The 25,021-nt window shown below is 40.3% G+C and overlaps 1 protein-coding gene and 1 pseudogene across 1 annotated transcript; both read left to right on the top strand.

The window, feature by feature from the left end:
* The first annotated feature begins 9,295 nt into the window (after window positions 1-9,295).
* On the top strand, window positions 9,296-9,887 carry LOC127186254 (60S ribosomal protein L9-like; annotated as a pseudogene).
* A 4,057-nt stretch (window positions 9,888-13,944) lies between these two features.
* On the top strand, window positions 13,945-24,598 carry LOC127186252 (homeobox protein goosecoid-2-like). Its single transcript, XM_051142696.1, has 2 exons — window positions 13,945-14,111; window positions 23,908-24,598. Exon 2 carries the CDS (start codon window positions 23,950-23,952, stop codon window positions 24,313-24,315), a length of 366 nt encoding a protein of 121 aa, XP_050998653.1. The 5' UTR covers window positions 13,945-14,111; window positions 23,908-23,949; the 3' UTR covers window positions 24,316-24,598.
* Window positions 24,599-25,021: the final 423 nt, after the last annotated feature.

The following is a 25,021-nucleotide window of genomic DNA, read 5'->3' as shown; positions in this document are numbered from 1 at the left end:
TCCCTAGGTCTGCTCTCCTCCCTCTTATCTCTCTGTTCAGTTTTTACTTTTTATTGCTTTGCAGTATAGCTTGAAATCGGATGGAGATTCCTCTGGAAGATCTTTTATTGTACAGGATTGATTTAGCTATTCTGTTGTTGTTTTGTTTTGTTTTGTTTTGTTTTTCATATAAAGATTAGAATTGTTCTTTTGAGGTCTGTAAAGGATTGTGTTGGTATTTTATGGGAATTGTATCGAATCTGTAGATCACTTTTGGTAAGATGGCCATTTTTACTATGTTATTCCTACCGATCCTTGAGCATGGGAGATCTTTCCATCTTCTGATATCTTCTTCAATTTCTTTCTTCGGAGACTTGAAGTTCTCATCATACAGTCTTTGATTTGCTTGGTTAGAGTTATACCAAGTTACTTTTTATTACTTGTGACTATTGTGAAGAGTGTAGTTTCCCTAATTGTTGGTGGTTGTAGTGTGTGTGTGTGTGTGTGTGTGTGTGTGTACATGCTTTCCCTTCTTTTGGTTTTTGCTCATGTGGAATTATTTGCTGTGTTTTCTTGGGTGTAGTTAAACTCCTTGGGTTGGTGATTTTCTTCTAGTATCTTCTGTAGGGCTAGATTTGTGGGTAGATATTGTTTAAATTTGTTTTTTCTGTGGGATATCTCATTTCTCCATCTATGGTGATTGAAAGTTTTTCTGGACATAAAAGTATGGACTGGCATCTGTGGTCTCTCAGAGGCTGTAAGACATCTGTTCAGGCCCTTCTAGCTTCTAGAACCTCTGTTGAGAAGTCAGGTGTAATTCTGATAGGTCTGCCTTTATATATTACTTGGCCTTTTTTCTTTGCAGCTTTTAATATTCTTTCTATGTTCTGTACATTTAGTGTTTTGATTATTATGTGACATGAGGATTTTCTTTTCTGGTCTAATCTATTTAGTGTTCTGTAAGCTTCTTGTATGTTTTTAAGCATCTTTTTCTTTGTCAGGGAATTTTTCTTTTATGATTTTATTGAAAATATTTTCTGGACCTTTGAGCTGGGAATCTTCCTATTATTCTTATTTTAATCTTTTCATAGTGTCCCAAATTTCTTGGATGTTTCTCTCAGGATCTTCTTAGATTTAATATTTTCTTTGATTTAAATTTCTTCTATCGTATCTTCTATGCTTGAGATTCTCTCTTCCATCTCTTGTATTCTGTTCTCAGTTTTTAATTTTAAAAAATATTTATTTTAAAAATTATGTATATTAATATTGTACCTGCATATATGTATGTGTATATATATGTATATGTATACACACACACACACACACACACACACACACACACACACACACACACACACACACACACCCCATGTGTGTGCAGTGCCTGTGGAGAGCTACAGATGGTCATATGCTACCATATGGGTCCTAGGAAACAAACTCAGGTCCTTTGTAAGAGCAGCAAGTGCTCTTAATCACTGAGCCATCTCTCTGGGCCATGTTTTTAAATTTAAAATTTTTATTTGTACATGTGTGTGTGTGTGTGTGTGTGTGTGTGTGTGTGTGTGTGTGTGTGTTGAGGTTACACAGTAAGTTGCAGATGAGCCTAGGCTTCATAGAGAGACTTTCAAAGCATTAGACACATTAACTGTGTCTCAAAAAAGTTAGTTTACATATATTTTACCACAATTGTCAATGATACTCAACAAGTTAGTATAGTAAACATTTCACAGTGTGAGTGACCATAAGTAATCTCTATAGCTGTTATAGTGTCGTCAGTGTTTCAGTGATGAAAGAGTGAATGCTCTTCTCTAAGGCTGGAAACAGAGTGAATGATATTCACTCTTGCTACTTGTACTGTGATTTCTTTTCTCCCAAATATCACTAATTTTATTAATTTATATTCTGCCCAAGACCTACAGAAGAAGCTAAGATGCATGAAATTAAAAGCATCGTTTAAACATCACCTTAGAGCCCTCAGGCAACCCACAGTCTGCCTGTCCCCACCTCACCCCATCTTACTTTCCTGTGCTTCATCAGCCTCATTTCTCGCTGTTTCAAGATTCTCTTTTCTGTAGGGAGCCACTCTGCTCATTTTGTAGATTTGTTGTTGTTGTTTTATTTTTTGAGACAGGGTTTCTCTGTGTAGCCTTGGCTGTCCTGGACTCCCTTTGTAGACCAGGCTGGCCTCGAACTCACAGCGATCCGCCTGCCTCTGCCTCCCGAGTGCTGGGATTAAAGGCATGTGCCACCACCACCCAGCTTCATTTTGTAGATTCTTTTGAAAGAAGAAAATTATTTTTATTTTATGTGTGTTTGCTTGTATGTGCAATGCATGCATACACTGCCCATGGAGGTCAGAAAAAGGTACTGGATCCTCTGTAGCTGGAGTTACAGGCAGTTGTGAGCTGCCTGATGTAAGTGCTCGGAATGAAATGCAAGGGCAGCATATGCTCCTAACCATAAGCCTTTTGGGTGCTAGAGATTCTAAGGCAAGATATCCAGAAAAAAAAAAAAAAAAAAAGAAAGAAAGAAAAGAAAAGAAAGAAAAAACCACTCAGGTCGATACAAAAGGCATCAAACAACTTTATTTCTGGTTAACAATCATTGATGTAAAAAGTCAGAATTTATATATTTAAAAAAAGGATGTGTGAGAAAAGGTAAATATAAAAATGAACTATATTTCCACAGAATAACAAAAAAAGGAAAAAGGGAAAAGGAAACCAGAAAGAGAATTCGGTTCACAGTAATACCAAAAGAAATTAAATGTTTAAAAAATGAATTTAGCAAAAAAAAAAAAAAAAAAAAGAAAAGTAGACTCATACCTTAAAACTAAGAGGACCATGAGATGACCCAGTGCGTAAATGCACTTGCTGCCAAGCATGATGACCCAAGTTTCATCCTTGAGACACACATAGTGTAAGGGGGGAACTGGTTCATAAAAGTTGTCCTCTGACCTCTACATTCGCATTACAGCATTCCCACACTCCAACACACAGACACAAATAAATAAGGAAATATAAAAAAAAAAACTATAAAACATTACTTAAGGAAATTAAAGAAGTTCTATAGAAATGGGGAGGAATTCCATGTCTATGGTATAAAACTCATTGGTTCCCCAAGTTGGACCCTTATCCCTCTGGTACCATAAGCTCAAGTAAACTCTTCTTTCTGTAAGTTGACTTGGCCAAGATGTTTTTATCATAGCAATAGAAAAGTAACTAATACACCTGTTAAAATACAGTCTGGGGCAGGTGTGGTGTGCATGCCTTTAATCTCAGCGGTCAGCAGTGAGTTTGGGGCTAGCTTGGTCTATATAGTAAGTTCCAGACACCCAACACTACATAATAAGACCCTGTCTCTAAAATAAAATAAATAAAATAAAATAATAAAATAAAATAGAACAATCCAACAGTCCTTGAATTTTAATTAGTATTTATAGTTAATATAAGTATTGATATAGTTTTGGTATAAATTTATCATGTTACTCTGTGTTTTCTGTTTGACTCTGTTTTTTTGCTTCAACTCACCTCCTTACTTCTTACATTTTTTTGGAATATTCTACCTGTTCTGTTGGCTTTTTATTTATTCAGTTTTTTTGTGGTATTAGAGTTTGAACATAGAGTTGCAGGCATGCCAAGTAAGTGTTCTGCCATTAGCTTTTACTCCTAGCTCTCTAGTGACTCTTTAGCTATAATTATAATTATCCAAACTATTTTAGTGGGAAATTCTGATAGAGATATATTTTGATGTCATGAATTTTAATTTACCATTTAAAATAATCCATAAGAACTTTTATTTTTTTTTAATTTATTTTTATTTAGTACACGCGCATGCAAGTGTGTCTATGTGTTTGTGTGTGTGTGTGCCCTATGGTGCTTGCATGAAGAACAAAGGACAACTTGCTGGAATTGGTTTTTACCTTCTACTATATGGGTCCTGGAGATCAAACTGAGGTCTTTAGGCTTGGAAGCAAGTGCCTTTACCCTCTGAGCCACCTTCCTAGCATCACAGGGCATATTAATAATCCTCAAAACAGTTTCAAGCCTACAGAAATGTTTAAAGGACAATTCAAAGAACATTGCTCACTCCCATACCATCTTATTTTAGACATTTCTATGTGTATTTTCTAAAGTATAAAGCTATAATATAACCATCAGCTTTAGATGATAAGATTGCTGTTGCTACCATCCCATTCAAGTTTTGCAAGTTTTTCAGTAGTGTCCATAAGCTGGAGAATTCAACTCAGAACCAAGTGTTGCATTTTACTTTAACGTCTACTCAATGTCCTTCAATTTTCAATACTTGAAGATAATAGTCTTGTTATTTTGTGACATGCCTCATAACGGGTTTTTCTGACATTTCCTCATGATTATATGCTAGCTATGAAATTTGGACAGTAACACCAGAGAAATAATGCTTTCTTTTTTCATGGCATCTTACCAGAGAACATGTTATTTCACTGTTTTGTTATTTTAAAATATTTATCTTTTTATTGTTTTTTAAATTATTGTAGTTGTGTGTATCTGTGTTGGGATAAGACTCTTGGGGCTAGAGGTGTTGGATTCCTGGAGCTGGAGTCAGGCCACTGGGAGCCACCTCATGTGGGTGCTTGGAACTAAAGTCAGATGCTTTGCAAGAACAGCAAGTGCTCTTAACCACTAAGCAGTCTCTTCAGCCTACTGTATTTTATTATTGATGATGTTCTCTTTGTTCATTTGATTAAGGTGACATTTCCTGTATTTTCTTTAATGTAAAGTTACTGTCTTTGCCAACTTTAAATAACTGGCAGAAAGAAACTTTGACTCTATGTCTATTAATGATCCGTTTCTACAGCTAAGGAGTGACTACACACACACACATGCGCGCGCGTGCACGCGCGCACACACACACACACACACACACACACACACACACACATACACATATTATACAGTCAAATTTTCCACAGTTGAGGAACTCCTGGGGACAGCACACCCAGAGTGCTTCAGATAAGCATCATCCCAAGAAAGCCACCTTTAGAGTCACAGTATCTTCCCTTCAGGTAAGTGTCTCATCATTTAGTCATGCCAATGTGGACTCAAAGCTTTCTACTTCATTTAATACTTTTCAGTCCGTTATTGTAATGTTCAAATTTACCATAGGGAACCTCCCCATTTTTCCCCCCAGAGGGAACCCTTTTAAACTGGCTCCTGTGTCTTTTCAACGTGTTCCCATAATTCTTTGAACAAGTCTTTATTTTTAGGGACAAAAAGAAGTTCCAAGCCAATTTTATTTGATGTCTGAACCCTTTGGAATTAGTGTTTTCTGTAAAGAATCTTGGTTCCTTAGGATGGGGAATGTTATTTATAGTGTCAAGTATTCTCATTGTGATCAGTGTGTTGCTTCTTCTAGGCCTTCTCAATGGATTCACAGTAAGAAACTTGGTTCCTTAATATAATCTTTCTGCATATATAGTGGTTTGAATGAGAACTCTCCCATAAGCTCATGTATTTGAATACTTGGTCCCCAGTTGATGGGGAGGAAGTAAGTCACAGAGGTTGGGCTCTGAGATTTCCAAGCCTCATGTCATTCTCAGTGCACAAGCACTCTCGCCTCCTCCTCTGTTTCATACTTGCCATTTGAGATGTGAACCCCCCCCACTTCTGCTCCAGCCACCATATCTGCTGTTTGCTTCCATGACTCCTTACCATGACAGACTCTTATCCTTCTTGAGTCACAGCCCAAATAAACTCGTTTTTCCATAAATTGCCTTGGCCATGGTGTTTTATCACAACAACAGGAAAGTAACTGATACAGTATGTAACCGATCATACATTGCTGAAATTATCCCTTATGTCACAAATATGTTAGCCGTAGTTATTTGTTTTTTGGTTTGTTTGTTTGTTGTTGTTTTGTTTTTTTGAGACAAGGTTTCTCTGTGTACCCTTGGCTGTCCTGGACGTGCTTTTGTAGACCAGGCTGGCCTCGAACTCACAGTGATCCACCTGTCTCTGCCTTCCAAGTGCTGGGATTAAAAGCATGCGCCACCACTGCCAGGTTGCTGTAGTTATTTAAAATCTATACCTGAGAAGTTTAATATCTGAATTATCTTTAAGTCTCTGATTTTGTCTTGATTTTGGCAAGTGGTTGTCTTTTTATATGGCTCATCATTAGTAAATGAGTGTAGAACATAAAATAAAATCTAGATGAGCTGCTGTTTGATTGTGGCGCCCTGCTGTAAGGTCCAAGTCTGGCGTTTCCGGATAGCCTTTGAACTCGGTACAGAAATGACAGACTGTCTTTCTTGGTGGGGCCCCCTCCTTGCTTGATCTTGGGGAACTTAGGTCCCCTAAGGAGAGGTCACATAGCCCTCAGAGAATATTACAGGCCCAACCCTTTCCTGATAAGAAACCTGTGCAGCAAGCACCTGGGGATTCCTGGAGATACCCACCCTATGCTAATAAGATGTCTTGGTGTCTTGACTTTCAACCAATGACCTTTTAACTGTACCCCCACCCATAGGATAATTAAGTACTGCTTTCCCCTCCTATAATAGGGCTGTTTTGTTACATGTAGATGAAGTATCTCTGGCACCCTTAGTTCCAGTGAGTCAGACACATTCACTCTCAAACCCCTCCCACTGCCCAAAATTTATAGCCCCTGATTCAGGAAAATAAAGGTTGGCATGCTCTCTCACTCCATTCCACCACCACAACAGGCTGAGACTCATTTAGTCTAGGGAGGCATCCTTGCTGGACGCCTGGTCAGGCAGTGATGGTGGAGCTGCCTTGGCCGCCTTTGAAGTCTGCTCCATCAGCACTGCTAGCTCGGTTCTGACCACTGATGAAGCACAACCCCCCACACACCCCACCCTAGCCTGCATCTCACTGGACCTGCCTTCTGGCTGGTGTTGGGTGCCTGCCCATATCCTCTGCCTTGCTTAGGGTGGCAGATTAACAAAGGGCTGTAACAGTTTTGGTATCATCACAGGCTTTTGGAGCTCCGGGTTTCCACTGCTGTCTGATACCAGCAATCTCATTCTAAAAGAGCTAACTGTAACACCCGGTGGAAAACTCATTTCCACCTACCCTGGTGAGACAGGGAGCCTTGCCTAGTGCATGGGCCTCACCCTGAGTGCTATAAGTTGCTCCTGATGGAGAAACGGGTTCCTGGACCAGCCCTCGGGACACAGAACCCAGGCTGCCACTGTAAGATGAATGGCAGTTGATACTCTTTTTTTCTAGATGGTGTTTATTTCTTTTCTTTTGACAAGAGCACAAGTCAAGAATGGCCCCTTTTGTTTTGTTTATTTATTTAGTTAATTTTTTTGAGACAAAGTTTGTCTAAGTAGTTTTAGCTGTCCTAGAACTTGCTCTGTAGACCAGGCTGGGTTCAAACTCATGGAGATCCACCTGTCTTTGCTTCCTGGATGCTGGGATTAAAGGCATGTGCTACCATCACCTGACCATCTTTAAAATTTTTTTAAATATTTATTCTCTCATATATTACATCCCAACTGTAGTTTTCCCTCCTTCCGTTCCTTCTAGTTCTTCACCCTTGCCTCTTCTTTCTTCCACCACCCACTCCTCCATTTCTCTTCAGAAAAGGGCAGGCCTCTTAAGCATATCAACTAACCATAGCATAGTAAGTTGCAGTGGGTCTAGGTACCTCCCCTCATGTTGAGGCTGGACTAGGCAACCCAGTAGGAGGAAAAGGGTCCAAAGGTAGGCAAGTGAGTCAGAGACAGCCCCTACTTCCACTGGTAGGAGTTCCACAAGAAGACCAATTTACACAACCATAACATATATGCACAGGGCCTTTGTCAGACTTGTGCAGGCTCTCTGGTTATTCAGTCTCTCTCTGTGAGCCCCTGTGAGCCCAGGTGAGTTGGTTCTGTGGGTTTTCTTAACTCCTTGGGCTCCTACAACCCTTCCTCCCCCTCTTGCAAAGGATTCCATGAGCTCCACATAAGGTTTTGTTGTGGATCTTTGCATCTGTTTTCATCAGTTGCTGGGTGAAGCCTCTCTAATAACAGTTGGGCTAGGCCTCAATCTATGCAGAATATATTAAAAATCACTTCATTGACATTTGTTTTTGCTAGTCGTGTTTGGTTCTATCCTAGATCTTTGGTTTATCCAGCCTTTGGGTCCTGGCCCTCCAGCCAGTGTCAATGATTGACTCCTTCTCATGGCATGGGTCTCAACCTGGACCAGTCATTGGTTGGCCTCCCTCATCATTTCTGTGCCACCTTTACCCCAACACATTTGTAGACAGGGCAAATAATAGGTTAGCAGTTTGGTGGTAAGGTTGGTGTCCTAATCCCTCCACTAGAAACCCTGCCTGGTTACAAGGGATGGCCAGTTGATGCTCCTTATCCCCCATGATAGGAGTCTTAGTTAGGGTCACCCTCAGATTCCTGGGAGTTTCCGTTTGCACTAGGTTTCTAGCTCATCCCTGAGATGCCCCTCCCATTCCAGTTGCCTCTATCAATCCTCTCTCTCTCCGTCCCCACCATCTGATACTTCCTATCCTCCCTCCCCCCAGTCTACCCTCTCTGTATGTCTATTCTAGTTTCTCTTCCCACAGAGCTCCATGCATCCCCTTTTGAGCCCTTCTTGTTACTTGGCCTGTCTGAGTCTGTAGATTATGGGATGGTTTTCCTGTACCTTTTGGTAAATATCAAGTTATAAGTGAGTGCATACGATATTTCTCTTTCTGGGTCTGGGTTACCTCACTCAGGATGATTTTTTTCTAGTTAAAATGATTAGAGATTGAGGCTGGGCGTTTAGTTTTTATAAGGCTGATCTAGTTTCCCTTCACTCTTATCCCAATGATATGGTTGTAAGGTTGGGAGAGAGTAGGCTGAGGTTCTTGTGATATTTACTATGACTACTCTTCCTTCATGGGTCCTCAACTCTGCTTTCCTCCTACAAGCTTTATTTCTCCCCTGAGAGTCTCTGACACTGTTTTGTTGTTGTTGTTGTTGTTGTTGTTTGTTTTGTTTTTTTGCTCAGGCACTTAACATTTCATCCACAGATTCCAACCTGGCAAATTGCTTAGAAGCAATATGTAACTAGATCTCCATCTGGCTCATCTATATCTCGCTTTCCAGCATTTCTTCCCTTGAGACAGGGTTTTACCATATAATGTAGATCCTCCTATTTCAACTGCCTAGGTTCTGAGATTGCAGATAAGCACCACCATGCCTGATCATTCAGCTTCCATATCTATTTTCTATGGGATGGCTAATCAGAAGTGAGTCTACCTTTGACAGAAGAAATTGATTTATGCTCATAAATGATTACTGTGGCTTTTTTTTGCCACATATACTGAGAGAATGAAAACCATTCTCAGCAATCACACCATGGATATTCAAGAAAATGTTGCCACCACTCTGAAGGGGTCCACAGTTATGGTGAAAGGTCCTGGGGGCCCTTAGAGGATCTTGAATCACAGCAGAGTAGAGTGTAGTTTCATTGAAAACGGAAGGAGGCGGCTGGCTTGGTAAATGATGGGGAAATAGAAAGGAATTGGCTATCTATGGCCAAGGATCAATAGTGTGGCACTGGCCCTCCATTCCAAGGCGAGGTCTGTGTAAGTTCACTTTCCTATCAATATTGTTATTCTGGATAATGGGTCTCTTGTTAAAATTTGAAGTGTGTATATATGTGTGTGTGTGTGTGTGTGTATGTGTGTGTGTTTGTGTGTGTGTGTGTGTGTGAGTGAAAATGTATCTGCAGGGTTCAGATGAGGACAAATGTTGCTTGTTCTGTTTATCAAGCTCAGAAAGATGCATTAATGCTTGAAGGGGAAGGTATTGAACTTATTTCAAATCAGCAAGCCATAACAATAAAAAACAAGGCTATCAAAACATTTTGGATGGCATATATGTTTCTGTAAATGGAACAGTACATCAGGATACTGAATAAGATCTAACTACAGAAACAACATTCTGGGTTATCAAGCTAACTTCTGTGTTTTAATGATGCCATAAAATAACTATATTGACTTGTGTAAAAAAAAAACAATTACTCTGACTACAGTAGAATTTAGAGGTGGCATGGATGGTAACAGGGAAGGACAAGGCTTGTTAAAATGTTGGTTTGGATAAGGGCGAAAATGAGAGTTGGAGAATCAGATACTGGTATGGAGGAAGGGATGAGGAGGTTGAAGGAAAGAGTACACCAATGATTTTATTTCATAAAGTAGAAAGCTAAGAGAGATAATCTATGGTTAACCAAATGGAAAACACAAGTTTATACGTTTTATTTATTTATTTATTTATTTACATCTTTTTGAGACAGGGTTTCTCTGTGTAGCCTTGGGTGTCCTGGACTCACTCTGTAGACTAGGCTGGGCTTGAACTCACAGAGATCTACCTGCCTCTGCCTCCAGAGTGCTGGGATTAAAGGCGTGCACCACCACGCTCAGCTTTATTTATTTATTTTTAAAGATTCATTTAAGTACTCTGCCTGCATGTGTGCCTGCACACCAGAAGAGGGCACCAGATCTCATTATAAATGATTGTGAGCCAACGTGTCATTGCTGGGAATTGAACTCAGGACCTCTGGAAGAGCAGACAGTGCTTTTAACCGCTGAGCCATCTCTCCAGCCCCCATATACATATGATTTAAAATGAAAAATATGATTATTAGAAGAAATAAAAATAGTAACTATCTTGGCAATGGAAAAAAGGGTAGATGGGAGGTAGGAGTGCTGTCAATGAGCTTAACTGTCAGACCCCACAGTATTATTTAATAGACAATGTTAAAAGAAAAACTCAGAAAAGATAACAGATGGAGAATTTGTGAAGAGGTAAGGTTTTGTTGTTGTTGTTGTTGTTTTGTTTTGTTGTTTTTGAGAAAGGGTTTCTCTGTGTAGCCTTGGCTGTCCTGGACTTGCTTTGTAGACTAGGCCGGCCTTGAAATCACAGCGATCTACCTGCCTCTGCCTCCCCAGTGCTGGGATTAAAGGTGTGCACCACCACCGCCCAGCCTAAGAGGTAAATTTTGCATGGGTTAGTTACTGATTAGGTTGATGCAGGATCCCATCTGAGGAAAGACTGGCAAACAACCCAGGTCAGTAGGGAAGATGATAGTTAAGGTAGTGAATTTTATGTGTCAACTTGGAACTCAAAGTACTTAGGGTTTTGACTAAATATTCTGGGTGTAGCTGTCAAAATGTTTTGGATGGAAGTAATACTTGAAATTGATTAGAATATAATAGACTGAACAAAACAGGCTGTCATTCTCAATGAGGGCTAGCCTCTTCTTATCTGTTAGAGGTCTAAGCAAATTCATTTTCCTCTGTTTGTTCCCAAGTTGTGACATTGGCCTACTGTACTCGGAAAGGAATTGAACTGTTTTTGTATTTATTCATTTTTGTTTTATGTGTATAGGTGTTTAACCTGCATGTATGTTTGTGTACCACATTGTCCCTTGTGCCTTTGGAGCCCAGAAGAGATAGTTAGATCCCCTGAAATGGAAATTATAGATGGTTGTGAGTCACTATATGGGTGCTCTGGGATCTCTAAAAGAGCTTCAGGAGCTCTTAAACACTGAGTCATCTCCCCAGCCCATAGACTAGAATCTATACCAATGGTTTTCTTGGTTCTCAGATGTGGGAGTTGAACTGGAACTGTACATTGAATCTCTTGAGTCTCAGTTTGCAGATGGTGTATCATAGCACTTATCAGATTCCATGATTATATGAGCCAATTGCTTTAGAATATTATATATGTATATACACATATATAGTTTTCTAGGGTACATTGCAAAGCCTTTACTAATGCAGATGGGGGCGCCAGTTTTAAGTGTGTGTGAGACATTGTGGTGGAGATGTATAGTAAATGCAAATGGACAGTGGTTTGTAGTTCAAAGTATATATATATGAGCACCTTCTACAGAGTGATGAAATCATATAAGAGCTTTTCTGGCGTTTTCATTTTGTTTTTCGAGACAAGGTTTCTCTGTGTAGCCTTGGCTGTCCTAGACTCACTTTGTAGATCAGGCTGGCCTCAAACTCACAGCGATCCACCTGCCTCTGCTTCCCGAGTGCTGGGATTAAAGGTGTGTGCCACCACGCCCAGCTCGTTTTCATATATTCTAATAACAGGAAATGCAGAAGGAAACATATGATCAATCTATCTTTCTAGCTATCTACCTATCTGTTAATCCAGTGGTTGGAATGTAGTGTGTTATATGTGTGTTTTATTGCTTCATAACAAAGTGAACTGTTTCATCATATACATATAATTAATTCCATTTCTTCACTGATTTAAAAAAAAAACAATATCTTATTACATAGGCCTGGCTGTCCTGGAACTCACTGTGTAAGTCTGGCTGACCTTAAACTCAGTGCCCATAATCTTGGCCCTTGGGAGGCAGAGGCAGGTGGATCTCTGTGAGTTCAAGGCCAGCCTGGTCTATAGAATAAGTTCCAAGACAGCCAAGGCTACATAGAGAAACCCTGTCGTGAAAAACCAAGACCAAAACAACAACAACAAAAAAAGTGTACATCAGAATACCTGACAACTAATTTGTTTTTTTCAAAACAGTGTTTCTCTGTGTAACATCCCTGACTGTCCTGGACTCACTTTGTAGACCAGGTTGGCCTTGAGCTCAGAGATCCACCTGTCTCTGCCTCTCAAGTGCTGGGATTAAAGGCATGCACCACTGAAGCTGGCTCTGACAACTAATTTTTAAAACTGTTCTTAAATTCTGAGTTGAAGGAGTCCAGGCTGATGTTTTATAAATAGATGTTATTTGGGGGGGAGACCTCATTGATAACTGTCCTGAGGATCCTTAAGAAATTATTTTTATTAATGTATATGTGTATATGTATACCATGTGCAGGTGTCCAAAGAGACAAGAAGAGGGCATTGGATCTTCTAGAACAAGAGTTGCAGATGGTTGTGAGCTGCCTAAGATGGGTGCTGGGGACCCAATCTGGGTCTTCTATAAGAGGAAAAAGTATACTTAATGGCTGAGCCATTTCTCTAGCCCCTTCTTGGGTTTTGGTACATAGTATGGGCAGGTAAGATGAACCCTAGTTGCTATCTGATGTTTTCTGAATAAAGTGTGTGCTTGTCTGACAATATTATGATTTTTTGGTCCTGCATTCATTTGTAATGGCAGCAACCCCCTCCTCTAATACCATGATAGAAATTGTGTGCATATTCTAATAGAACATGGAAATGCTGCGATACTCAAACTCTGGTATCTTGATGTTTCCATAGTAACTAATGCACACCAAGAGAGAAAGATGGAAAATAAACGAGAATAGCATTTTAACAAAATAAGTGAGGAGCAAAAAATGCTTTAGACACGTGATTACCTCTTTTTTTAGGAATATGAAGATACTCATCTCCTTAATAATGGGTCATAAAAGTTGTTATCGTGAAACTTGTCAGCAGCCATTTATATTTCTTCTTGCTCTATAATCATCACCATCAAAAACATTTAAATGCACTTCTGCCCCAACGATACCATAGTGAGTGAATTAAGTGGACATGGTTGCCATTTTTCTGTGAGCCTGAGATCAAGATGGGACAGGTAGGTGATATCGATATTTCAGTTAGTTGGGCAGAGCTTTGACCCAGTTGATATTATGATGAATAGGGATTCACAGAAACATACTTAGTCCTATTGAATGGTTTGTTTTGACAAAAGATTTGCTAGCTTCTCACTACTACCTTGGTTAAAGCTTGTGAGTAATGAGGTTCTGTTGCTCCCTCTTTCCTGTTCTATGAAATGATTTTCCTGCTCATTCTTTCCCATGTCCGTTAAAAACGATCTCATGGGCCTGGCGAGATGGCTTAGTGGTTAAGAACACTTTCTGCTCTTCCAGAGGACCTGGGTTCAATTTCAAGCACTCACATGATAGCTTACAGTGATTTGTAACTCCAGTTCATGCAAGTGGTATACATATGTACATACAGACAAAACACCTATACACATAAAATAAATGAATATAAAATCAAATTTAAAAATACTCTTATTGACAAGGAATATATTAATTTGCATAGGGGATCTCTGTTTTTCAGAGGACTACAAAGGAAAGAAAGGTCGCAAAAGTTCAGCAAGAAGGAAGAGAGCTCTCACCAGAACCAAACTGCCTAGCACCTTGACCTGGAACTTCTAGCTTTTAGAACTGTAAGAAATTAAAATTTTGGTTGGTTTATCCATGTAGTTTTATGGCATAACCTGAGCTGACCGATATTCTAAGTGTATACACAAATCAATTAAGTTGTTGTCAGATGGGAATACTTTGTATGGGTAAAAAGATAGCTCTTCAATTTTAAAATTCTTGTGATTAAATTTCTTTAAAAATTTTTTATAGATGGCTGTGAGCCACCATGTGGTTGCTGGGAATTGAACTCATGACCTCTAGAAGAGCAGCCAGTGTCTTAACTGCTGAGCCATCTCTCCAGCCCCATGATTAAATTTCTATAGGCAAGATGGTTCAGTGGGTAAAGGTACTTCCCATCAAGCCAGGTGAGCTGAGTTCAATACCTGGCACCCACATGGTGAGTGGAGAGGACCTAGTCTTGTAGCTTGTCCTTTGACTTCCATGTTCTCTGGCATGTGTGTGCACACACAAATAAAGAAATAAATGCATTTTTGCTTGTTTTTTTTGACACAGGGCTTTCTCTGTCTAGCCTTGGCTGTCCTGGAACTCACTCTGTAACCTAGGAGAGCCTTGAACTCAAGAGACCCACCTGCCTTTGCCTCTTGAGTGCTGAGATTAAAGGTGTGTGCCACCACGCCTAGCTGATAAATGTATTTTTAAAGATTGACTATCTATAAGCTAAAAGGCAGTTGGCCCCAATATGCATTAAGTTAAAAAAAATAAGTGTAGAACTATCCCCTAGAGCATGTGGATGCATGCTACGAGTGATCATATCCCCAAAGAATAACACCTCTCCTCCCTGAACAACCATCACCTGCCAATAGTTCCTCAGCTAGGGATGGAGACTTGTGCATGTTTCTTTACTCATGCTGGAAGTTTGATCAGCCTGATCTTGCATAGGTCTTGTGCAGGTATGCACAGGAGACAATCAACTACAAAAATTTGTCCTCTGGCCTCCACTTCTGTGCCGTGCCATGAATGTGTCCATATTGAAGCATGCATATCATATATGCACGCGTGCGCGCGTGCGTGCACACACACACACAAATTATGAATGAAATACATTTTAAAATAAAAATGAACAAAATGAAAAGGAACCTGAGCAATAGCTAAGGCAAGGCAAAGGAGGTTGTGTTACTGGAACTGCAGAGAAATCATGGCACAATCTTTGGTTTTATACTGTGAAATATTTACATATCATAATAAGCTAAACATTATTTTATTGGTTTTCATTTTTTGGAATCCAAGCTAATGAAAAGAAATCACAGAAGGCTTAACTTTTATCGCTAACAAATTTAATGTAAATGCCTATGGAAAGTAGAATTAGAGGAGGTAGAAAACCATATAGAGATACCAATATTCTAATTTTAAGAAGTATGAAATCAGGGTGGACTCAGTGTTACACATGTGTAATCCCAGTACTCAGGGAGGCATAGACAGACAGATCTCTGTGAGTTCAAGGCCAGCCTGATCTACAAAGTGGGTCCAGGACAGCAAAGGCTACAGAGAGAAACCCTGTCTTGAAAAAACAAAACAAAAAAAGAAGTGTGAAATTCAGAGACACTATCTATAGGTGAACAAGAAATAGATGTTTATAAAGCCACAAAAGAAAAAAAATAGACATAAAGATGCACATTACATCTATGTCTGTTGTGGAGGGACCTAACAGGGGAATTAAAAATAGTAATGTATTAGGAGGGAAGGAGGGTGATGCTGTAGTGTAAGCGAGCTAAGCACCCATCTATCATAGCGGGAAGCAATAGCTGCTGTCTACAGTTGGTAAACCAAGGAATGATTTAGAGAAAATGGATTCTTACAATATTCCAGTCACTTTTTTCTTTGCTTCCACCTCTGCCCCCTTTTAGTCTATTATTAACACAGCAGCTGGAAAGACTACTAAGACTTAAAACTTAAACTGTCACCATGGCTCAGTCAGAACAAAAGACTGTGTCACTATAGTGGCTACCTAAGCTTTACACAATCATCTGCCTCAAGACTCCCACCACTACCGCTCCTGCCAGTCCTCATTTCTCAATAGCCCAATGGCCTTTTTGCTGTTTTCTTGAATGATTTAAACCTGTTTCCACTCTAGGACACTGTCATCAGCTATGCTTTCTGACTAGAATTATCTTTCCCTGGATATCCTTGTGACTCACTCTATTATCTTCTTCAGGTGCTTTCTTTCTTTTTCTTTTTATTTATTTTATTTTTTTGGTTTTCCGAGACAGGGTCTCTCTGTTAGCCTTGGATGTCCTGGACTTGCTTTGTAGACCAGGCTGGCCTCAAACTCACAGCGATGTGCCTGCCTCTGCCTCCCTAGTGCTGAGATTTCAGGTGCTTTCTAACATACCTACTTCTCATGTTAGGTCTGGCCAGCGTATTTGAAATTACAGCCCCTTGCCTGAATACTCTATCTCCTTCCTCTGATTTTTTTCTCCATAGGATTTGCTGTTTTTTAAAAACATTTTTAAATTTATTTATGTATACGTGTCTCTGTGTGTATGCCATTTGTGTGTGTCTGTGTGTGTGTGTGTGTGTGTGCGTGTGTGTGTGTGTGTGTGTGTGTCTGTGTGTGTCTGTGTCCCCTATAGCTACAGTCAGTTGTGAGTTGCCGGTGCTGGGATCAGCACCTTGGAACCTCTGACACAGCAGTGCACTGAGACTTCTTCTTCTTTTTTTTTTTTTTTTTACTGTATTTTGATGTGTTGCATATATTTTTTGTGATACATTTCTGTGTGGTTTGAATAAGAATGATACACACTGGCTCATATATTGAATGCTTTGTCACCAGGGAGTGGAACTCTTTGATGAGATTAGAAGGATTAGAAGGTGGGGCTTTGTTGGAGGAACTGTGTCACTGAGAGTGGGCTTTGAGGTCTCAGGCACATGCAAAGCCCTGATTCTCTCTCTGCCTGTGGATTAGGATGTAAAGGTCTCAGATACTGTTTCAGTGCTTGTTCACATGTGGCCATGCTCCTTGCCATGATCAAAATGGACTAAGTTTCTGAAATTGGGGTGAGAGGGAGGGAGGAACTGGAGGATACAAGTGATGGGAGAACAATTGAGTTGTAATCTGAATAAATTAATTTTAAAAAGTTTCTGAAACTGTAAGCAAGCCCCAAATTAAATGCTTCCTTTTATGAGAGTTGCCTTGGTCATGGTGTCTTTTCACAGCAATAGAACAGTAACTAAGACAATGTTTTAGCTGTCTATCTTTCTTACTGCTTCTCTGTCTCACTAGAGCGTAATTAAGAGCAAAGATTTTCATGTTTCATTCACTACTCTACTCACAGTGCTTAGAACTGTAACTATTGCTCAATAGGTGCTTGTTTTAGGCTAATATCTCCCAAAATATATATGTTGAATCCCTAGTACCTTAAAATGTGACTAAAGATGCCTTTTCTGAAGTGAAAGAATGAAAATGAAGCCATTGGTATGGTTCTATAGTTTAATACAACTGCTGTCCTCAAAAGAAGGGAAAGATACCGAGGGGTGGTGGCACTTGGGAGTCTCAGGCAGAAGGATTTCCATGACTTTGAGGCTCCATAGTGAGACATTGTCTGAGAATGAACAAAAGAAAATTAAAAAGGGGGTGGATGGGAAAGATACCAGGGAAGCCCAAACTTCTTCCTAAGACAAATATGTGAAGACACGGGAAGAGAACAGCTATATACAAACCAAGGATAGAGGTCTGGAACAGTTTTGACTCTTTGGCCTAAGAAAAGCCAACCCTGCTAGCACTTTAATTTTGGACTGCAACCTTTCAAACTGAGAAAACAAATTGCTGTTATTTAAGTCTGTAGCATTCTGTTTTGGTAACCTTAGCTAACAAATAGTACTTAAAACTATCTCATTTGTTTAAATTAATGAATAAACAGGATGTATTAATCCTTGTAGTTATAACTTAATACTGGAGGCTGTGTGCTTTATACAGAGATGAATTTTTAATATATTTTATTACTTTTTTTATATTACATCTTAATGGTTATTCCATCCCTTGTACCCTCCCATTCCTCCCTCCCTCCCATTTTCCCCTTACTCCCCTTCCCTATGACTGTGACTGAGGGGGACCTTCTCCCTCTGTATATGCTCATAGGATATCAAGTCTCTTCTTGGTAGCCTGCTATCCTTCCTCTGAGTGCCACCAGGTCTCCACATTCAGGGGACGTGGTCAAATATGGGGCACCAGAGTTCGAAACCTACAGAGATGAATTTTATTTGCCTCACAGTTCTGGAGATTCAGGATCACGGTGTCAGCATCTGCTGGGTTTTGTTAAAGACCTTCTAACTGTCTCATAATGTACCATATGGGAGAGGAAAAAATCAAATGGCAAGACCGGAAGCCAGAGATTCAGGGGCCGGTCTCACTCTTTATAACACACTGGTCTCATAGGAACTAACTAGAGTCCAGCGAGAACTACACTAATCTCTCCCAAGGGGTATGGGATAAATGACTTAATCACCGCTTAAAGATTTTACAACCTCAGCTTCAACACTACTGCAGTGGGGACAAAGTTCCCAACACATGAACCTCGGAAGAAAAGCCATATCCAAATACTAGCACTTAATGGATATGGGGTGAACCATTAGAACAAACCAAGTCAGAAGCACAAGTGGTAGCTCCGGGCTGAGGGTAAAGCTCAATTGCTGGAGTGCTTGCCTAGTGTGCCAAAATCGCTGGACTCAACCCCCAGTACTCCAGAGAACCTGCTGTGATGGCACAAGCCTAAAGCCAGCACTCCAGAGGCAGGAGGATCAGGAATTCAAGGTCATCCTCAGCTACATGGCCAGCCTAGGCTACATTAAGCTCTGTCTCCAAAACAGTTGGGATAACTGTTAAAGAACGAGACTACATTTATGGAGGAATGGAGCAAGAGATACTGTTTTTCATTCTAAGTCTTTTGGCATTATTTAATCTTTATGTACATGGATGTAGTATTTTGATAATTGTGAAGTTTTTTTCATAGAAGGATATTTAATGTATTATTGACACTGTGTAATCTAGAAATATTTCTGTTTGCATTTTTTTTGTTTTGTTTTTTGAGACAGGGTCTCTCTATGTAATAGCCTTGGCTGTCCTGGACTCACTTTGTAGACCAGGCTGGCCTCTAACTCACAGAGATCCACCTGCCTCTGCCTCCTGAGTGCTGGGATTAAAGGCGTGAGCCACCACCGACTGGCTTGCAATTTTTAAAATATAGAGTTATGTCATTTCCCCATCATCCTCCCTCCAATTTTTCCATGTTGTCCCCACTTGTGTGTTCCCTTTCGAATTTATGACCATTTTTTCTTTAATTATTCTTATTTAGAATGTGCACAATCTGTAAATAAAACTGGCTTCATTTAGTGTTTTTTGTCTGTTTGTGATTTCAGTGCTGACCACTTGGTACTGAATAACCTATTAGAAGGTTCATCCCTGGGGAAGGCTAATTCTCTATCAGCGGTCTTCAGTTGCTTATAGTTTTTGGTTGTGGGTTTTGTTGTTGTTGTTTTGTTTGTTTTGTTGTTTTTTTCGAGACAGGGTCTCTCTGTGTAGCCTTAGCTGTCCTGGACTCCTTTGTAGACCAGTGTGGCCTTGAACTCACAGGGATCCAACTGCCTCTGCCTCCTGAGTGCTGGAGGCATGCGCCACCACATCCGGCTTAGTTTTTGTTTTTTGTCTAGAGGTGAGCCCCGGTGAGATTTTTCCCTTCTGTGCTAACGTGTCTAAATACTATTGTTCTGGTCTTGTTTGGGCGGCCATATTGTTAAGGGTTCATGAGTGAAGCTTCTCAGTCATTTCTAGGAGACACAATATCCACAGCAGATTTTCTGATCCCCTGACTCTTTACACTCCCTCTTCCACAATGTTTTCTGAGCTTTAGGTATGGGAGTTGTGTTGTTGGTTGTACCAGGACAGAAACCCCACAGTCAGTTGTTCTCTGAATTTTGACCAGTTGTGGTTTTTCTGTTAATGGTCTCTGTCTGCATCAATGAGAACCTTCTTTGATGAGAGATGAGAACTACATTCATCTAAGGGTATAGGAATAAGTATTTAGAATGAAGTTAGCAATTACACTGGTTTAGTTAAGTGGCACTAGTGGATAACCCTTTAAGATCCAAGACATTACTAGCACTGGGTAGTTGGCTAGGTCTCCCATAGTGGGCATGATAGTCTTGCTGTTAAGTAGGCCTTAAGTCCAATAAGACAGCTGGTTTGATTAGCACCAAGAGATGAATGCCATTATTGTACCTTTAGGGATATATTTTGGTAAACATTTTAAGCCTTAACTTTAAAAATTCTATAGAACAAACAAGAGTTAGCAAGGTATGAAGGGCTACACCTGTAATCCCAATACCGAGGAGACTGAGGAGCATTGGAAGTTGGAGTCCACCCTGGCTGATATAGCAAGACCCTGTCTCAGAAGACTAAAAACAGCAAGACAGACTCAGGAAGCTTTAAGTTAGGAGTTCTCCATGGGGACATTTGCCAATGTCTAGGGACATTTTCAGGGCAGTCCTGTTGGAATCAAGAACACTATTAGACACCTTAAAATGCACAGAACACAAAATTTATACATAAATGTGCAGATGATGTAGCTGCGACCACAAGTTATGGCTATAATAGTAAATAGGGTCAACATGTCAGATGGGTATAATGTAGAAAACTTGCTATTGTTTCCCACAATCCATTCTTTTTGGGGGGAGCCTTTCAAGACAGGGCTTCTCTGTGTAGCCCTGGCTGTCTAGGACTTTCTTTGTGGATCAGGCTGGCCTCGAACTCACAGAGATCCACCTGCCTCTGCCTCCTGAGTGCTGGGGTTGTGGGCATGCACCATGATGCCCCAGCCACAATCCATTCTTCAGTGCCTCTGTTTAGGAGAAATTCAGAAGTGAATTATAGTTCTCATGACAGCACTAGGAGTAGAGGAGGCACAGTAAATATAGGGAGATTGACTTCTCTCCACAGAGGTTTGCACAAGGCTTCATTATCCACAAATGCAATGAGTGGTTCAGCTCATAGTGCCACACACTCACAGCACCCCCTCTCACTGCCACTCTAATTTTATCCCTTCTGCTCTTCATAAGTAAATACTGAATACTGCCTTTTTTTTCTTTTAACTCAATTTCAGGATTTCCCCTGGACCACAAATCTTGCTGGAATGCCTTCTGTGCATCATTGAGCCAGGGACCCACCTTCTGTCATTTACACAGCACCTCCTTGATGGAATCTTCTTCAGCTGCTTAGGAAATAGTGGACAATTTCTCATTGATTCCAGTTTACATAGAAACACACCTCTCTCCTTGCTCAATAATCTGCCTAAAGCATCTACCTTCCCAAATACATAATAAGTGCATATTGCATTTTGGATCTGTGAGGTATACAGGCCACTGATTGTTCATGATAAATATATCCATTAGTGTTTTGTCCAGCTGGAAGTAATTAAGACAAATATCTTGTGACCTGCTCTGAGAATATTTTTTTTATGACAGAGTTGAGAAAACTCAAAGGTGGACATTAGTCCATCCCAATACCTAGATCTTTAGTTTTGCCTTGAAGAGCTACATGTTTGCATTGCCAGATACTATAAGCTTGCTAGGGAACGGGAAATAACCCTATTTCCTAACCAAAGCACTATGAAATTACCTATCAGAGAAAACACATGAGACTGCCAACAGTAGTTTCCTTCAGATGGAGGAAGTGGAGAATTTTCAGATGAGGTAAAAAAGGGAGGCCTGATTTTCAGTGTATAAATTTATATAACTTTCAAGATTTTGTTCTATCTGCATATATTAGATTTGTAAAAATAATATTTTTATATCACTATGCTATACAGAACTGTAGCATTTGGATTTTATGTTTTTTGTTTTTGTTTTTGTTTTTGTTTTGAGACACGGTCTGTGTGTGTAGCCTTGGCTGTCCTGGACTCACTTTGTAGACCAGGCTGGCCTCGAACTCACAGAGATCCACCTGCCTCTGTCTCCCAAGTGCTGGGATTAAAGGCATGTGCCACCACTGCCTGGCCAGCATTTGGATTTTGAACCAAATCTCTACCCAGCTACAATTGGAAATAATACAATCATGTTTCCAATACAGTGAAGTGGGTACATCTGTAGTTTTAGCATTCAGGAGCCTGAGACAGGAGAGCTGCAAGTTTGAGTTCAGGTTGTACAATATAGAACGAGTCTGATTGCTTAAAAAAACTAAAGAATGTAATTATCATACTTCTCATGAGATGTTAACATATACTTTTGGCAATATTTTAGACTCTGAATCCCACACCGACAAAAACAGAAAAGAATTCGACATCTGCAGTAGGCAGAAGACAATTGATCTACACAGTAATGCTCATATATATCATTAAAGCATCAGTTGTAAGGATAGTAGGAGGTCTGAAAAGTGCAGTGACAAAATTTTAATTACATTTTAATGCATGATATATAATTAATTGACCAGGAGTTTTAGGTACTGTGTGCTATAGCTGACAAGAGAAAACTTCCATGCCTTATTTTAATTTGGATAAATAACGATAGCGTTCAAATCTGTTGAGGTAAAACAACGCTTTATTAACAAGCAATGGTGATTTTAATCCCAGCATTCAGGAGGCAGAGGCACGTGGATCTCTTGAATTCAAGGCCAGCCTGGTCTACAAAGTGAGTCTAGGACACCCAAGGCTACATAAATAAATCTTGTTTCAAATTAAAAAAATAAAAGAAACGAGAGAAAAAAGGAATAATGATGTTCAGCAATATAGCTCAGGTAGCAGAGGTGTCTGTCACCAGATTTGAGGAACTGACTTCAAGCCTTGGATCCATGTGTTGGAAGCAGAGAATCAACTCTTGCAAGTTGCCCTTTAACCTCCACACAAGTGTTGTGATACATAGACGTGCCTCTCAATAAAAAAAAATGTAAAAAATAAATTAAAAAAAAAAATAAACAAGACCAGCAAGATGGCTCAGCAGATAAAGGCCATGTAGACATGATGATCTGGAGGGAGAAAACCAAGTCGACCAAGTTGTCCTCTTGCCTCCACATGTGTTCAGTGGCCATCCACACACACAGACACACACATACACGCACTAAAACACAAACATTTAAAAAGAATTGTGTATTTCTAAAGAGTGGGAGAAATATTATGAAAAATTACCATAAAGGAGTAAAAACATTTGAGGAAAATACTTAATTTATTTTGTACATTATATCATCTATATATGTATTGTGATGTTGCATGTTACTTTGTTAATATATGTAAGCTTCTGTAAAAAAATGTATCAGTTAAAAAGCAGTTTAGCGGGCCTGGAAAGATAGCTCAGTTGGGTAAAGGCACTTGCCACCAATGTTGGGGACCTGTTTTTCTTTTCTTTTCTTTTTTTTTTTGTTTTTTTGTTTTTTTGTTTTGTTTGGGGTTTTTTTTTTTTTTTTTTTTTTTTTTTTGGTTTTTTTTTTTGGTTTTTTTTTCAAGACAGGGTATCTCTGTGTTAGCCTTAGCTGTCTTGGGCTAGCTTTGTAGACCAGGCTGGCCTTGAACTCACAGCGATCCGCCTGCCTCTGCCTCCTGAGTACTGGGATTAAAGGCGTGTGCCACCACCACCCGCTGGGGACCTGTTTTTCATACTTAGGGTCTCATATAATTAAAGGAGACAGCTGACACCTGCAAGTTGTCCTTTAACCTTGAAATGTGTGCCAACTCTGACCTATATGTGTATGCACTCTTGCGGGTACCCGCGTGCACGTGCACACACACACACACACACACACACACACACACACACATACACAATAGTATAATAAAATTATAACAAAATTTTTAATTAAGTACAATTTTCTTTTTGCTATAGAATTTCAACTCAGAACACACCTGAAGTGAGGCTACAGACAAGATGGAAGCACCTCCACGTTCTCTGTCCTCCTATACCCTGGGCCCCCTTGACCAAGACTACAGTTGGGAACAGCTTTCGGAGCTGGAGAAATACTTCAAGATGGAGCCTTACCCTGACCTCAAGGCCCGTAAGGTCCTGGCCACCAGACTCAACTTGAAGGAGGAACAAGTTGAGACTTGGTTCATCCAGCGTTCCTTGGAGCAGGAGATGTGCCCTCCCTTTGCCTGGCTGCAGCAGTCCGCCCGGGATAGCACCTCTTTTTGTCCTACCCACAAAGGCCACTGCTGCCGGACACCGAGCTGGAGGTACAGGCTTGTGCCCATCAACCCCTCGGAGCCCTCAACCAGCTGTGAGCACAATTCCTGACTCTCGTTGCCCTAGTGGGACCACTCCAACATGTAGCAAGACCTCACCACCACCGCTTTCCAACCAGCCCAACTAACCAAAATGCTGGATGCTTTCAGGAGACTTGGGGTCAATGCTTCTACACTTGGGTGCCAAGGCAGGAGGCATTGGACAGAAACGATGTTGCAGATGACAAATCAAGCTGAATCTCCAACCAGGGCTTCCTGTAGGCCCTGCAGGGCCACACCCCACAGGCTGGAGGTTGTGGTTCCAATTCTTTTAACACACTCCACTCCCTGACCCCACCCCACAGAGGTCACCTATACCCCAGGCTAGTTATCAGCTCAACATGTAGCAGAGGATGACCCCAATTTTGTCTCCACTTCCCAAGGGCTGATTACAGGCCTGTATAGACCACCAGAACAACCGTTTTTTCCTGCATTCTTTTCCTTTTGGTTTTGCTTTCTTGATAGAAGATCTCACTCCACAGCCCAGGCTAGCTAGGAACTTGCAGAGTCCCTCCTGTCTCAGCTCAAATTAACTGCTTTACACTGCTACCCTTGTGACCTTTCTTTATGTATAATTCACTTTGTGCCTATGAATATTCTTGTTTTATTTGCTTTTTTGCGGGGGAGGGGTTACTAGTGCTTCTCAAATTGCTTCTTAGAGACCTGTTTGGGGAGTTAGATCTGGGAGTGGCAGACTGATAAAATGAAATTATTGATAA

Source organism: Acomys russatus, unplaced genomic scaffold (assembly GCF_903995435.1).
Source record: "Acomys russatus unplaced genomic scaffold, mAcoRus1.1, whole genome shotgun sequence".
NCBI lineage: Eukaryota > Metazoa > Chordata > Mammalia > Rodentia > Muridae > Acomys > Acomys russatus.
This window is presented reverse-complemented; position numbering and strand designations above follow the sequence as displayed.